This window comes from Antedon mediterranea, chromosome 2 (assembly GCF_964355755.1).
Source record: "Antedon mediterranea chromosome 2, ecAntMedi1.1, whole genome shotgun sequence".
Taxonomy (NCBI): Eukaryota; Metazoa; Echinodermata; class Crinoidea; order Comatulida; family Antedonidae; genus Antedon; species Antedon mediterranea.
In genome coordinates this window covers 9,643,512-9,661,404 of record NC_092671.1, presented here as the reverse complement: position 1 = coordinate 9,661,404, position 17,893 = coordinate 9,643,512, and the positions used below count along the sequence as shown (strand labels likewise).

General features: G+C 40.6%; 1 protein-coding gene across 1 annotated transcript; it reads right to left on the bottom strand.

The window, feature by feature from the left end:
• Positions 1 to 6,249: 6,249 nt before the first annotated feature.
• LOC140040326 (uncharacterized) lies at positions 6,250 to 17,857 on the bottom strand. The gene is made up of 2 exons (XM_072086185.1): positions 17,658 to 17,857; positions 6,250 to 7,892 (listed from the first exon to the last, which is right to left on the bottom strand). The coding sequence occupies exon 2, from the start codon at positions 7,862 to 7,864 to the stop codon at positions 7,088 to 7,090; it is 777 nt and encodes a 258-aa protein (XP_071942286.1). The 5' UTR covers positions 7,865 to 7,892; positions 17,658 to 17,857; the 3' UTR covers positions 6,250 to 7,087.
• Positions 17,858 to 17,893: the final 36 nt, after the last annotated feature.

Genomic DNA, 17,893 nt, shown 5'->3' with positions numbered 1-17,893 from the left:
AATGTCAATACTTTATGTAGCAGGTGTGAGAGTCTAGTTACCTATTAATTTAACGTCAGTAAAACTATTGTATAAAAAGATGAATCGTACTCGTACTGAAAAACACACTTATGGAAGGTCAGATGGGTAAGAATCGGAACACGTAACTCAATACCATCTACTTCACTAATTAGAGATTTGATTTGATAGTTATTTTCGTATCACGTGTCGTTTAGTAGTTATATTGCACGGTTCTATTTAATGGTTCTATCACACGGCGACATTTTTAGAATTTTGTGCAAAGCTATTAAGCTGGTGACTAATTGCGCGTTCGAAAACCAACATGTGACCGTCTATACTCCGCGGCCAAAATTCGATGTGGGTGCAGCCTTTTGAATGGCCACAGTGTTATAATAGAATATAAAGGTTTACTTTAGAACAATGTGTAGGCCTACATAGACTAGTACCGTATAGTGTTCGAATACCATCATATACTAAACCCCGTTGATGAGCTGTGTCCTATCTAAAGGTTGTTATTTTTACCTCTCTTCGAGAGCTAATAAACACAAGTTTACGATTATTAATAATTGATTATTTCTTCCATGATAAATTATGTGATGGTCTAGGACAGAGCAGCAATAATGTTGCTGCATTGTTGATTTAATGTGTAATGATGATAATCGAATGACTAGCAGAGCCAAGGGAATTTGTGTAAGGAACACGTTATTATGTATAGTGGAGTATAATTTACAGTACAGGAACTATTCACCACCAACATAAACGGCTTTATGTTAGCTATTTTGTGAACTATGGCATTTACAACATACTTGCTTAAAGCAATGAACAATGCTTATCATCAAGCCCTAAAAATACATTAATGTAGCATATTTATCAACTGCTCTCATAGTGACGTAATAATATCGATACTTAAAGCAACCTAAGCACCTGCTTCCAGCTATAGACATCGTGTTCTTCATCATGCATCCGACGACGAGCTTCCAATGTGCTTCCTCTCCGAAGTTCATTAGGAATTGTAGCCACACCCCCTATTCTTTAAGGCAATCACACGAATACATCCATCGAAAGCAAATGCTGTATACACCTGCTAACATTTTTATTTCTTAGATCGTTCAACTCTAAGATACCGTATTCAAGCTCTTATGTTATAGTCAAAACAAAATCAATTATGCACGTTGCTTAAGTGGAAATAACACGTTTCAAGTAGAAGCGCACTTACAGTTTTTAAATCGAGATTATGACAGTAAATATTAATAATTTATTTTTTAATATTTCTGTTGATGTTAATGTAAGAGTAGATAAATAATTTTGATACTATATTATATCCAAGACAAATGAAATTCATAGACTTATGGTCGCTAATATATAGTGCTGATAACACTATTAAATTTCAAGAAAAAAAAAGATATAAATATATATTATAAAATACTGCATATGATGTATTTATGATAGTCCAACGATATACATTAACCAGTGCTGAATATTAGTTTGTCTGTTACTTAGTATTAAAGGGACACCTTTGAGACCCAACAAATATCCCCCTAACAATGGTGTTTCCTGCATGGACTGGTTGTAGTGTTAAAGCATGTCCCTCATTTGTTTCACGAGAAAGTGTTCCATTTAGGAGATGTACTGTTCAGTCTAGCGTTGATAAACAAAATATAAAAAACTTCTACGTCACGTCAGTATCCGCAAAGAATGTAAATGTGCATGTTTGTTAAATAACAAAAACACTATTTCCATAGTTAGCCGGCTGTCAACTTTAGGGGGTAGATAGGCCTACTGTTTAGTGTAGACATTGTAAACAAAAATTTAAACATTCCTACGTCACGTACAGTATCAGCAAAGAATGTAAATTTGCATGTTTGTTAAATAACAAAAATACTATTTGCATATTAACCAGCGGTGTAAACAAACTCTGTTACCTGTAGGAGTGGTAGAGTTTAATATGGACTGTTTTCAACGCGGCCCTGATAAGAGTTTCTGTAATAACATAAGAACAGTAACAAGCGTGAAATTCTGGTTTCTGCACTGTTATTGCTGCAAAGATGGGAGGAGAAGGAAGGATGAAAACAGTAAAGGTAAAGAGGTTTTTTTTTTTACCATACATACAAATATTCCAATAAAACCGGGTCACGAATGCAGGTCCATAATGCACTTTACACAGTATTATACCATCATACCATATTGCCTTGATTATACCGTCACGTGCACCTGCCTTTATAACATGTGTGTAATAATGCACGATATGATATGCAATCTAGTGAAATTCACAAAATTATTGATTCTCAATTAAGCCTTATAAACAGGTTGATAATCCAGCTACTGTAAATTTCTCTTCCCCGTCGTATCGACAGTGTGTTCATGATCGAAACCCTTTGTATTTAGTTAGTCAGCGCCGCATAATAACATATAGTAGGAATGCAAACAGAGAATGTAATCATAATATCGTGAAGGTGTTCTGAAATGGAAATTAGAAAACAATGCAGACGAATTTATTAGTTTCCAGAATGTGAAATTGTTCCGACCTACATTGTCGTCACTGTCTTTACAAAATTGACTTAGTTTATTTGTGTCGTTGTCGTCACTAAATTCAGTCATAATATAATTTTTAAAAAACCATCTGAGATCATGTTGATCATTTCGTATTGTATTGTGCTATTTGTTTAGATATGATTTTACCAAAAAACTAAAGCTAAATGTCTACGAGAGAACTTTCGACGCGAGCTACTTTAGGCAGTGCATTGTTTTTCTCTTTAAAAAAAAATAGAACGCACATTTAAGACAAGAATAAAGTTATATATATGCATTATTTTTACAAAAACGTCAAAAATTGCAGGTCTAGTGTCTTTAACTAAAACAAAATGAAATAAATTACAAATAAGCAGGAAATCACTATTCTTTCGTATATAGTTTTTCATCGCATTAATGTGAAAAACTGAGAGCTTATAATTTTCTTCATAGTACTAATGACATTTAAAAAAAAATGTCATAACATTTTTCCTGCATTAATTATTTTCAAAATAAAAATTCGTCAAGGACAAATATCTTTTGTAGAGATAAACACGAAATATCCATAGGTAATTCTAGACAGTGGCGGATGGAGGTAGCTCACTTATTGGTAATAGCTGGGGATGGGACTGGAGTGACACTTTTTTTATTACTATTACTTTTACGCGAAGTCCTCGCAGTTTATATTCTACTGCGTGTAGTTTTCGCCGAGTCAGTCAAATAATAGAGAGCTTTCCGTATCGTCTTTCGCGAAGAACAGCGTATGGGTATTGACGGCGAAAATAAATACAGTAATCCCCACTCCCCCTCCCTGGCTCATGACATTAAATATTATTGTATAAATTAGTTAATATTGTATTTTTATATTATGTCACTGTAATTATCATTATCATCATCTTCATTATTTGTGTTATCAAAATGTTGTACCTAAATAATCATATTAATTTCATTATTACGGTAGTACCCCAACAGTATAGAACCCCAATAAATCACCTAATAGAGATGTCCACTGAATAAAAGTTGACCATCGTTTTAAATCCATCCCCCCCCCCCCCCACTCCCACACTTTTTTTCACTTGATATGCTTTAATTTTAGATTAGGAGAGTCCCCTGAATAGAACGTCTTATTTTAACATCTGTACATTTCATTGACTAACATTCATTGACATAAGTTCAAGTTCATTAAACAGTACTATTTATTTTAGTTTTAATGAGCCATGTGACGAAGCATCATCACCACCATCATCTCTCGTATATCATATGCAATGACAGGTCGTAAAATTCACAACACATTTTTATAGATATAATCGACTACTCGATCATAATATGATATTTGTGACACACATGAGTATTATACGAAGCAATTTATCTTTTAAATAAACTGTTATAAAATAATGTGTTGTCTTGTCTCTACGATATTTGTGTCTCTCTATAATATATTGCTTTCTGGAAATATCATTTCAGTTTTGGAAAATATTATCGTAATATTTACTGGTTGTGGTTTTAATTGTTATTAAGTGAAAAATTGATTTAGCCACCCCTGTTTAGGGGACACCCCTATAAGGGGAGACTCGAACGAACGCGTGTCTCGAATGAGAGGCATTTTACTATCTAACACTAGAGTAACTCCTATTCAGTGGGCACAACTATTAAGTTGGCTCCCAAAGATGGTGAAATGAGAGACAATTATTACGTCTTTCAAACACAACGCCAATCCTTTCTCATTTCGAGATTATTTAAATAAAACCTGGGCGTGTTTGGTCAATTTTTTTTTCAATATGTTCTATTATTTTAACATTTATTTACTGTATATACACTATACAAAATGTAGACTAGACAAAAGTAGGTATGTGTACTGTCTTTAGTATGTTAATGTTTAATAAGGTTTTTTCTGTTTATCAACGTTCAAAGAATTGTCCAAATCAAATGATCTAACAGCTATTAGATTGCCTTGTTGTCCATATCACGGTTTAGAGGATGTACTCAAGCAGAAAAATATACCTATTTTCCTAATGGGAAAAATGATGTTGTTTTTACTCTTTGGTTTAATAGAGAAAGAGAAAACATTAATCAACACAACAACACATTATATTCCTTGATTAATGTATTCCATTTGCTCCTATACTCTTATCAACCATTCATTGTGAATGTTCGTTCACATATCTCAGTGCATTAGTTTAGCGAATACTACTTGTAAGAAGTGTTGTGTAACATTTCTCTAATGTCAGAAGTCTGTTTCTTTATCAATCAACACAACCCTATATCATACTTTTGCCGTGTATAATCACCAGTTAGCTGTTGTCTATTAATTTCCAAAGCTCATTTGAGGATCAGATCTCCATTTGCGAGTATAATAAATTATAGATACGCAACAATTTACACGTTACAACTGCATCAAGTTGATACTTGTGGAAATTTATTTTAAATGGTTTTGAACTTGTCTTCTGTCAAGTGTGTATCTCATGAGACTAGTTGTAACACTTTTACTCGGAAAACATGCTATTTATATGTATCAGTTTAGGAATTAACTTGCTCTTTTAACTAGCCCTTAGAGAATGTTGCAGTGCCTGTATTACGTTATGGTCCAACATTATCATACATGGTGTTATACTATAAAACTCTAACATATATAACTGAATACTGTCTGAATGTAGTATTGGAGAAACAACTAAAATAATAAATTTTAAAACTTGATTTAATATAGGGTAATACAGAAGAGGTTTTACAAATATTTACAATATGTTTTTTGTATGAACTTGTACATGAATTCTTTATCGTATTTAATTTTAATTGAAGATCTTAGTCTTTGTCGTTATACACCAGAACTAAACATTATAGAAATAATAATGTGATGATTATCAATATTTTTATAATATTACGTTTAGCCAGAGAGCCCCAAATGAGAAAGGACAGAATTTTTTAAAAGACTAAGACTTAAATTATAATCTTACAATTCAAAAAAAATGTTTTAACATAATCCTATGTTGTCAAATTTCTTAAGCTTGACAAGCAAAACGAACATACTGTTAATGTTTTGATTGATAGACGATGTTGACCGCCAATTCACTATCACCTCGAGTGACGCGAGTCGTTGTTGTTCTTCGGAGTTCGAGGCCTAGCACTTCAAAACACAATTTCCTAAAAAAATGTATACTTGTTCTGAAGCGAGTAAAAAACAACATGAGTTTCGGTCTGTATCTAGATTTCTCCAGTATCATAGGAAATTTCCGTAATAAAGCATCACATTTATCATATGTATATCCAATAGTTCATATACCATATCCTAACAACATAACCTTTATACAGATACAGGTACCAGTCAGTGCAGTTCAATCATTCAAACCCCATCCCCTTCAACTGCCCACCCACCCACCAATATTTCTAGAATATTTAATCTTCAACATTCTCTCAATAATTGATTCACTTTAGATGTTTATCTCGGTTTCATAGATGCGTATACAAAATTATGTACACTCTTAGAAAACTGATATCTTGTATCCAATTAAGAATTAATCCATGTTTGTCGAGTTCACATTTAGGAAAAGTGCATCTTGCACAATTCATGGAAAAAGCCGTCTAAGTGATTTTTCTTTTTGAAAATAAGTGTTAGCATTCTAATTTCATGTATAATTGATGTATTCCTCTCAGCTCTTCTACAACCAACAACACATAATCATACAAATAATCATAAAATATACTTAATTTTTAATTCATAGTTTCAATTAAACATAAATATGGTGATATGGTTGTACTTTACTATATAATATTGAAATGGAAATGCGAAATACATAATTTATACAGAATGTAACATAATAATAATAATAATATATTCTATTATATTACAGTGTTCTTGTAGCAATAGTTCGTTCTTATGTAATCTTGTGTTAGATATATAATAGATAATACTTTTAAATACAACTCTAGTGTTCAGAAGACATAAATTAATTAAGTAACTGCTTGTACACGCATAATATATGTATTTACTGGTACAGTGATTGCAATAATATTAGGCATCATATCAGCCAACGCAACATACACTGTGTACTTTAGGAAATGTTGTCTTTATTCTGACCAAATTTTTAAGTCCTTAGTTTGGCAAATACGGTAGAAACCCATATTAAACTAGAGTCAAGTCCACTTTTATGTTCCGTTTAATAGAGTAAATGTCTCGAAAAGAGGGTTTCAGACACGCTTGTCTTCTTTGTATAACTATTTAAGTGAGTCAAATGTAAATGTTTTTCAATAGTTATTCTTCATTCAAGACTCATTGTACTCTTTTTTAAATAATCGTGCTAGATAGGCTAATTTTTACTTTTACATATTTATTTAAGTTTGCTTCATATATAGAGTATTTATTGTATCTGTTTTCTTTTCCATACCACTATTAAGTGGCAACTTTCGTTGCTCTTGGTTTTTATGAAATGAAATAAAATAAAATAAGGCTATATATTAGAATTTAAAATGTCCTGTCTCAGAGATGTTTCCTGCACAAAGGTGCAGAAAAATGGGTTTTACTGTACAACCTGCCTAAAACAAGTGCGTCCACGTGTCCTATGAAGAAATTAGGATTTTATGGTAGTTATACATCTGTAGAGCCGAAAGGAACAGATTCAAAATCTTGTGACACAGACTCATAATCATCATCATCATCATCAGCTAGTTTGATACTTTCATATGGACAGCAATTTTGTAAGCCAAGTTGATCACACAACCACGAATAGAAACCCTTTTCGAGATTCGACACCGACTCCCACCACGAATCGTAAAACCACGAAATTTGTTCCAATGCTGAAAAAACTGCCAACATGAGTGAGAACACAACCACTAACGGCGGGAAGAAAACGATGACGATCGGACAGATGAAAATACGGTGTACCAATGGCCGCTCTTCAAAAAAGTAGCACAGAATGTTTAGAAATGATAGTAAACCAACGTATCCACTAACAATGATGGATATCATGAAAATAGCTGGAGAGCAAATGAGCGAAAACACGATTATATGCGGTCCTCGATTTGTACCTATAGCACATTCATCTTCATCCTCGTATTCTGAATCTAAATGCAGGTGTACTTGCGAATCAAACGTTTCCGTGTCGCTTTGTATTTCTGGTTCAGTATCTGCTGGGTTCGTCATAATGTTTATTTCATTATATTCCGATTTAAAAGCAGAACCATTTTGATTTCTTTTTGGAATTCGGCTTAAAGAAAAGTTATCGTTATTATCGAGGATTATCTCATTGTCTTCGTCATCACTGTCCATGTCGTCCGTGTCGTCATTTGGTTGTAGCGGTAAGTAGTAACCTTTGGTTTTCGGTCTTGTGGCCAGAGCATCGCATTTTATCCTCGTTGTCTCCATGATGTTCTGAATAATCGATGTTATCAACCTTGGAGAAAAGAAAGCATAAATTGAAGATGAAGATTATTGATTGTGATATTCTATATCCTGCTGCTGTATTCTGGTTGATTTCCTGAAACACTGTTCATGAAAATGCTGTCTCAATTCTGTACAATGATTTACAATGAATTCAACCTAGTTATTGCGCTCCAGAAAAGGAGACTTAAACCATTTTAATGGACTAATGGACTGTGTTCACAGACATTTAGGAACCCCTCCCTACATAGCCTCCTTTATTTATTTTTTTAGCTGTTTAGATTTAGAATAAGAATGGTTAGATTTTGAAATCAAGAGCTGAACGTAATCTATTTTTTCTTTTGCATTGTAATTTTCAAAAATTCCGTTTGGGGGTGTGCGACTGTATAAATAGTGTGAGCGCCTTCATCTTGTGGTAACCATTTATGGTATATGAGACAATTTTTGCATGTTTAAAAGCATACGCAGACATGGTATGATAAGTATAATAATTACCATTATCGTATTTCTTTTTATTGAAGATATCATATAATGAGATGCGATTGTGGCTTAATTACAACCTGTACGCTACGGTTATTAGCACGGGATACAACTACATCGTTCGGGACGAATAGCATTCAGAAAATAAAAGACACAATAAAATAATTGTTGTAATTGGCATTGATATTACAGTTGGTAGGCCTAAGGCAAAGTATCTGTTTTCATCATTATAGTTTATTCTCGATCGAATAATGAACTTCGTAAAAACTGTGTCAATTTTAAAGTTGTTGGTGTTTACTTTAACGAAACACTCCATTTACGTTCATACATTGTCATATTATTTAACTGACTGGGGAGTCCGTTCGGGCCGAGACTGGGAAGTCAATTCGGGTAGACCCTGAGGAGTCAGTTCGGGTAGACCCTGAGGAGTCAGTTCGGGTAGAGACTGAGGAGTCCGTCCGGGTAGAGACTGAGGAGTCCGTCCGGGTAGAGACTGAGGAGTCCGTCCGGGTAGAGACTGAGGAGTCCGTCCGGGTAGAGACTGAGGAGTCCGTCCGGGTAGAGACTGAAGAGTCCGTCCGGGTAGAGACTGAAGAGTCCGTCCGGGTAGAGACTGAAGAGTCCGTCCGGGTAGAGACTGAAGAGTCCGTTCGGGTAGAGACTGAAGAGTCCGTTCGGGTAGAGACTGAAGAGTCCGTTCGGGTAGAGACTGAAGAGTCCGTTCGGGTAGAGACTGAAGAGTCCGTTCGGGTAGAGACTGAAGAGTCCGTTCGGGTAGAGACTGAAGAGTCCGTTCGGGTAGAGACTGAAGAGTCCGTTCGGGTAGAGACTGAAGAGTCCGTTCGGGTAGAGACTGAAGAGTCCGTTCGGGTAGAGACTGAAGAGTCCGTTCGGGTAGAGACTGAAGAGTCCGTTCGGGTAGAGACTGAAGAGTCCGTTCGGGTAGAGACTGAAGAGTCCGTTCGGGTAGAGACTGAAGAGTCCGTTCGGGTAGAGACTGAGGAGTCCGTTCGGGTAGAGACTGAGGAGTCCGTTCGGGTAGAGACTGAGGAGTCCGTTCGGGTAGAGACTGAGGAGTCCGTTCGGGTAGAGACTGAGGAGTCCGTTCGGGTAGAGACTGAGGAGTCCGTTCGGGTAGAGACTGAGGAGTCCGTTCGGGTAGAGACTGAGGAGTCCGTTCGGGTAGAGACTGAGGAGTCCGTTCGGGTAGAGACTGAGGAGTCCGTTCGGGTAGAGACTGAAGAGTCCGTTCGGGTAGAGACTGAAGAGTCCGTTCGGGTAGAGACTGAAGAGTCCGTTCGGGTAGAGACTGAAGAGTCCGTTCGGGTAGAGACTGAAGAGTCCGTTCGGGTAGAGACTGAAGAGTCCGTTCGGGTAGAGACTGAAGAGTCCGTTCGGGTAGAGACTGAAGAGTCCGTTCGGGTAGAGACTGAAGAGTCCGTTCGGGTAGAGACTGAAGAGTCCGTTCGGGTAGAGACTGAAGAGTCCGTTCGGGTAGAGACTGAAGAGTCCGTTCGGGTAGAGACTGAAGAGTCCGTTCGGGTAGAGACTGAAGAGTCCGTTCGGGTAGAGACTGAAGAGTCCGTTCGGGTAGAGACTGAAGAGTCCGTTCGGGTAGAGACTGAAGAGTCCGTTCGGGTAGAGACTGAAGAGTCCGTTCGGGTAGAGACTGAAGAGTCCGTTCGGGTAGAGACTGAAGAGTCCGTTCGGGTAGAGACTGAAGAGTCCGTTCGGGTAGAGACTGAAGAGTCCGTTCGGGTAGAGACTGAAGAGTCCGTTCGGGTAGAGACTGAAGAGTCCGTTCGGGTAGAGACTGAAGAGTCCGTTCGGGTAGAGACTGAAGAGTCCGTTCGGGTAGAGACTGAAGAGTCCGTTCGGGTAGAGACTGAAGAGTCCGTTCGGGTAGAGACTGAAGAGTCCGTTCGGGTAGAGACTGAAGAGTCCGTTCGGGTAGAGACTGAAGAGTCCGTTCGGGTAGAGACTGAAGAGTCCGTTCGGGTAGAGACTGAAGAGTCCGTTCGGGTAGAGACTGAAGAGTCCGTTCGGGTAGAGACTGAAGAGTCCGTTCGGGTAGAGACTGAAGAGTCCGTTCGGGTAGAGACTGAAGAGTCCGTTCGGGTAGAGACTGAAGAGTCCGTTCGGGTAGAGACTGAAGAGTCCGTTCGGGTAGAGACTGAAGAGTCCGTTCGGGTAGAGACTGAAGAGTCCGTTCGGGTAGAGACTGAAGAGTCCGTTCGGGTAGAGACGGAGGAGTCCGTTCGGGTAGGGACGGAGGAGTCCGTTCGGGTAGGGACGGAGGAGTCCGTTCGGGTAGGGACGGAGGAGTCCGTTCGGGTAGGGACGGAGGAGTCCGTTCGGGTAGGGACTGAGAAGTCCGTTCGGGCAGGGACTGAGAAGTCCGTTCGGGCAGGGACTGAGAAGTCCGTTCGGGCAGGGACTGAGAAGTCCGTCCGGGCAGGGACTGAGAAGTCCGTCCGGGCAGGGACTGAGAAGTCCGTCCGGGCAGGGACTGAGAAGTCCGTCCGGGCAGGGACTGAGAAGTCCGTCCGGGCAGGGACTGAGAAGTCCGTCCGGCCAGGGACTGAGAAGTCCGTCCGGCCAGGGACTGAGAAGTCCGTCCGGCCAGGGACTGAGGAGTCCGTCCGGCCAGGGACTGAGGAGTCCGTCCGGCCAGGGACTGAGGAGTCCGTCCGGCCAGAGACTGAGGAGTCCGTCCGGCCAGAGACTGAGGAGTCCGTCCGGCCAGAGACTGAGGAGTCCGTCCGGCCAGAGACTGAGGAGTCCGTCCGGCCAGAGACTGAGGAGTCCGTCCGGCCAGAGACTGAGGAGTCCGTCCGGGCAGAGACTGAGGAGTCCGTCCGGGCAGAGACTGAGGAGTCCGTCCGGGCAGAGACTGAGGAGTCCGTCCGGGCAGAGACTGAGGAGTCCGTCCGGGCAGAGACTGAGGAGTCCGTCCGGGCAGAGACTGAGGAGTCCGTCCGGGCAGAGACTGAGGAGTCCGTCCGGGCAGAGACTGAGAAGTCCGTCCGGGCAGAGACTGAGAAGTCCGTCCGGGCAGAGACTGAGAAGTCCGTCCGGGCAGAGACTGAGAAGTCCGTCCGGGCAGAGACTGAGAAGTCCGTCCGGGCAGAGACTGAGAAGTCCGTCCGGGCAGAGACTGAGAAGTCCGTCCGGGCAGAGACTGAGAAGTCCGTCCGGGCAGAGACTGAGAAGTCCGTCCGGGCAGAGACTGAGAAGTCCGTCCGGGCAGAGACTGAGAAGTCCGTCCGGGCAGAGACTGATGAGTCCGTCCGGGCAGAGACTGATGAGTCCGTCCGGGCAGAGACTGATGAGTCCGTCCGGGCAGAGACTGATGAGTCCGTCCGGGCAGAGACTGATGAGTCCGTTCGGGCAGAGACTGATGAGTTCGTTCGGGCAGAGACTGATGAGTTCGTTCGGGCAGAGACTGATGAGTTCGTTCGGGCAGAGACTGATGAGTTCGTTCGGGCAGAGACTGATGAGTTCGTTCGGGCAGAGACTGATGAGTTCGTTCGGGCAGAGACTGATGAGTTCGTTCGGGCAGAGACTGATGAGTTCGTTCGGGCAGAGACTGATGAGTTCGTTCGGGCAGAGACTGATGAGTTCGTTCGGGCAGAGACTGATGAGTTCGTTCGGGCAGAGACTGATGAGTTCGTTCGGGCAGAGACTGATGAGTTCGTTCGGGCAGAGACTGATGAGTTCGTTCGGGCAGAGACTGATGAGTTCGTTCGGGCAGAGACTGATGAGTTCGTTCGGGCAGAGACTGATGAGTTCGTTCGGGCAGAGACTGATGAGTTCGTTCGGGTAGAGACTGATGAGTTCGTTCGGGTAGAGACTGATGAGTTCGTTCGGGTAGAGACTGATGAGTTCGTTCGGGTAGAGACTGATGAGTTCGTTCGGGTAGAGACTGATGAGTTCGTTCGGGTAGAGACTGATGAGTTCGTTCGGGTAGAGACTGATGAGTTCGTTCGGGTAGAGACTGATGAGTTCGTTCGGGTAGAGACTGATGAGTTCGTTCGGGTAGAGACTGATGAGTTCGTTCGGGTAGAGACTGATGAGTTCGTTCGGGTAGAGACTGATGAGTTCGTTCGGGTAGAGACTGATGAGTTCGTTCGGGTAGAGACTGATGAGTTCGTTCGGGTAGAGACTGATGAGTTCGTTCGGGTAGAGACTGATGAGTTCGTTCGGGTAGAGACTGATGAGTTCGTTCGGGTAGAGACTGATGAGTTCGTTCGGGTAGAGACTGATGAGTTCGTTCGGGTAGAGACTGATGAGTTCGTTCGGGTAGAGACTGATGAGTTCGTTCGGGTAGAGACTGATGAGTTCGTTCGGGTAGAGACTGATGAGTTCGTTCGGGTAGAGACTGATGAGTTCGTTCGGGTAGAGACTGATGAGTTCGTTCGGGTAGAGACTGATGAGTTCGTTCGGGTAGAGACTGATGAGTTCGTTCGGGTAGAGACTGATGAGTTCGTTCGGGTAGAGGCTGATGAGTTCGTTCGGGTAGAGGCTGATGAGTTCGTTCGGGTAGAGGCTGATGAGTTCGTTCGGGTAGAGGCTGATGAGTTCGTTCGGGTAGAGGCTGATGAGTTCGTTCGGGCAGAGGCTGATGAGTTCGTTCGGGCAGAGGCTGATGAGTTCGTTCGGGCAGAGGCTGATGAGTTCGTTCGGGCAGAGGCTGATGAGTTCGTTCGGGCAGAGGCTGATGAGTTCGTTCGGGCAGAGGCTGATGAGTTCGTTCGGGCAGAGGCTGATGAGTTCGTTCGGGCAGAGGCTGATGAGTTCGTTCGGGCAGAGGCTGATGAGTTCGTTCGGGCAGAGGCTGATGAGTTCGTTCGGGCAGAGGCTGATGAGTTCGTTCGGGCAGAGGCTGATGAGTTCGTTCGGGCAGAGGCTGATGAGTTCGTTCGGGCAGGGACTGATGAGTTCGTTCGGGCAGGGACTGATGAGTTCGTTCGGGCAGGGACTGATGAGTTCGTTCGGGCAGGGACTGATGAGTTCGTTCGGGCAGGGACTGATGAGTTCGTTCGGGCAGGGACTGGGGATTCCGTTCGGGCAGGGACTGGGGATTCCGTTCGGGCAGGGACTGGGGATTCCGTTCGGGCAGGGACTGGGGATTCCGTTCGGGCAGGGACTGGGGATTCCGTTCGGGCAGGGACTGGGGATTCCGTTCGGGCAGGGACTGGGGATTCCGTTCGGGCAGGGACTGGGGATTCCGTTCGGGCAGGGACTGGGGATTCCGTTCGGGCAGGGACTGGGGATTCCGTTCGGGCAGGGACTGGGGATTCCGTTCGGGCAGGGACTGGGGATTCCGTTCGGGCAGGGACTGGGGATTCCGTTCGGGCAGGGACTGGGGATTCCGTTCGGGCAGGGACTGGGGATTCCGTTCGGGCAGGGACTGGGGATTCCGTTCGGGCAGGGACTGGGGATTCCGTTCGGGCAGGGACTGGGGATTCCGTTCGGGCAGGGACTGGGGATTCCGTTCGGGCAGGGACTGGGGATTCCGTTCGGGCAGGGACTGGGGATTCCGTTCGGGCAGGGACTGGGGATTCCGTTCGGGCAGGGACTGGGGATTCCGTTCGGGCAGGGACTGGGGATTCCGTTCGGGCAGGGACTGGGGATTCCGTTCGGGCAGGGACTGGGGATTCCGTTCGGGCAGGGACTGGGGATTCCGTTCGGGCAGGGACTGGGGATTCCGTTCGGGCAGGGACTGGGGATTCCGTTCGGGCAGGGACTGGGGATTCCGTTCGGGCAGGGACTGGGGATTCCGTTCGGGCAGGGACTGGGGATTCCGTTCGGGCAGGGACTGGGGATTCCGTTCGGGCAGGGACTGGGGATTCCGTTCGGGCAGGGACTGGGGATTCCGTTCGGGCAGGGACTGGGGATTCCGTTCGGGCAGGGACTGGGGATTCCGTTCGGGCAGGGACTGGGGATTCCGTTCGGGCAGGGACTGGGGATTCCGTTCGGGCAGGGACTGGGGATTCCGTTCGGGCAGGGACTGGGGATTCCGTTCGGGCAGGGACTGGGGATTCCGTTCGGGCAGGGACTGGGGATTCCGTTCGGGCAGGGACTGGGGATTCCGTTCGGGCAGGGACTGGGGATTCCGTTCGGGCAGGGACTGGGGATTCCGTTCGGGCAGGGACTGGGGATTCCGTTCGGGCAGGGACTGAGGAGTATGTTAGGCAGAGAGAATAGAAAGAGTATGCGATATTAGGTAGGTAGGTAGGTAGGTAGGTAGGTACAGTAGGTAGGTACAGTAGGTAGGTAGGTAGGAAGGTATGTAGGTTGTAGGTTCATTTTTTATGCCGTCAAATACAATATGTTATATGACTGTTAATAACAGTAATCAATAATGATGTACCGGCCATTTACAGCCAGTTGATATAAAACATGTAGTGTGTGGGAGAAATCACTTATCATTTAATATTGGATCTCGGAATATTTTTGGAAATTTAAAATTTTTTCTATGCTGTAATAAATATAATATTTATTGCTTGAAGTCAATCATAGCTCTTATCTATCATAATTAAAGATTATGGTTCAATGAAAATGTGTTGTTTGTGCCTGAAACAAGAAGGAAATTAACTACTATCGTTTAATTCTATTGCCGAAATCTAATTGAAAATAATTCATTTGTTTTTGTCAATTTTAAATAGTTTTTAGTTTACTTGTCATGTCGACAGCTGCCTTTAGGTGGTCAATGCCTAAGTAATTATTACTTATTTTTCTCTTTTCACACATTGTCCTCTTTTTTTCTTTTCTAACATATAAATATCTGTTGTATTTTGTACAATGTGTGGAAAATAAATAAATGGAAAAAAAATAAAAAAATTGTGACCATATTAAAATGTCACTAAAAACATCCGATGTCGTATTAATAAGCCTTAAATTGTTATATAGAATTGTTCTTACCGTTAAAAAACCGTGAAATTTATTAAAATTAAAAACTAAAACAAAATTAATCTGGAAATAAACACAATTCAATATTACATATTTCACATGGTTAATATTAACCACAGCAAATTGCATGACAATCTGACGTTCCTTCCCCGCTTTAATGAAAAATAAAGGCATCTTGTTAATGTGAAAAAAGTTGTTTACATAATTTGATATTCGTTTCAAACACGAATGTACTCCTTAAATTAAGACATTAGTTATTTCTCCATGTTTAGTTGAATATCTCTGCAAAGTGGTGAGTCAACTCTCTGTTGTAATAATAAAAACAAACGATATATTGTCCTGGTACATAGTTAATATTCTCCATTGTTTTTCTTTCTATTGTAATTTTTTATGATTTTTCTATCTTATATTAATTTAATAAATGTGGGTCATGATAGATAAGAACTGTATTTGATGCCTTTATATATTAATTTTGTATTATGTATGTGATGAAATGAAAAAAAAAAAAAAAAAAAAAAAAAAGAGAACTGTATTTGATGATACTTTTGGATATTATATTTGTTTTTTCTCAAAAAGAAAATCTCAGAATTTATAATGTATTAATTTTAATTTTAAAATGAATGAAATAAGTGTTTATTTGAATTGAATTAAATTTGAATTAAATACATGAATAGGTTATTCTTGCATTCAGTCTAAATAAGGTCATAATTTTACATTTAAGATAGAAATTCGATATTTTCACTTAAAACTTTAAATTTATTTGGATATAGATAAGCGATAAGATATAAATAATATAGACCTGGCCAATCTAATTATAAACCAGACATACTGTCAATTATAATCATATAATCAAAAATAACCAACCGACCGACATAGTGAGCTGTAGAGGTGCGTTACATGCGACTAAATGCTAGGGCCTATTGATCATTAAATTTTTTTAACATCAAAATGATAGAATGCATACAACTTTCTAAAAATCATATAAACTTCGTCTCAAGCAATGAGTGAAATTTCATTCTTCTCTGGTCTCAAGTAATTGATGTTTTTATTGGATACACAGTCGAAGAAAATGCGTTAAAACAATATCAAAACAAACCATTAAAAAATAACATTTAAAGTACAATGCTGCGAAACTATAAATCACATTTTAGAAATCATAAAAATAAATTGTACACGCAAACAAAAGGAACTGAAACAATAATGGAAAAAAAATGATGATGCTGATATCACAAACAACGAGAATTGACCATGATGTTTTATAATTCATCATGCATCTTTTTCAACATGTTTAGGGCATTTGCTGAGGTCATTAAAGCGATTATTCAATGCCAAATTCAATAGTTATGCTGTATTCAATCTCTACTTTATATTTATATGAATACAACGTGAGTACAAAGTCAATTCGCCGTTTCCTCAAGCAAGCAGGTAGCTGTAATCATTTTTTGATGAATCGAGAACAAATTGAATTATATGGCAACTAAAGAACACGCATATACTTACAGAATCTATGTTTCATGTCATTTATCTGTAGTATACCTAATTTCATATGAAATTGGTTGACTTTGAAAACTATATCTGACTTTATCATTAATGAAAACTGAGATTAAAACTATTACGAATGAAATTAGCAAGCGCTCTGCAGTGTGTAATATCACGTTTATATGCATTGTGTGTAATAGGCCTATTAAAAAGTGAAAACAAAACACGTGTTTCTGTATTCGAGAATCAAAATGTTAAAAACATACGATAATAATAAACAGACAATATGATAAGCCTAGTTACATAATTTTGCATTTGTCAATTTGTTTTTGTTATTGTAGAAAAAAATTCTGATTATTTTATTAACCTAATTCATTTATAGTTACATAGTAGCATCAATTTAACAAATTTTTACTTGATGTATTTTTCCACTTCATAGGCTAATTATAATGAGCCTTCCTACATTCAATATTAGACAATTTGTTTGTTTTTGATTTGTTTCTCTTCAGGTACAAACATTATTCAATATAAAGCTTATAATTTCAATCAAAATGCGATTGGGGGTGGTGGTCTTGGGTAGTTTAATGTCTTGTTGAGTCTTATCTTGTTGTGGTTTTAAGTTAAAAATGATTGATATAGGTCTACATCAAGAAATCGCTGCAATTTATTATTAAGCACACTCATTTTGACATTTTCCGTGAAATAATCAATATAATTAATGTCATTTATGATTCTAGTGAGTACCTTGTAATCTTATTTATTGTCTGAACCATGCTTATCTTAAGTAGGCCTAATGCTGTATTTAATGGTTAGCCTAATTCGCATGTGAACAGATATTGTAAAATTGTCGTATTTCAGCAGCTCTTAGCTTAGAACCACGGAAACGAAAAAGAAAACTACTTACAGTACTTTTAAGACTTCAACATGTATGTTCGCATTTTGTTTGATTCCAATATTGATTTCTGAAAATGTCCTTACATTGTTTGTTATGTATTAGCCCAACTGACAAATCTTTAGAAGATGAATGGCTTGTGAATATCATCACTATCTAAGCGGGTAATACACATACATTCTCAATGGTACCGTTCTTGAGAATTGGTGTTGATAATGGTATAGCCCTACCACCACTACACTGCTGTA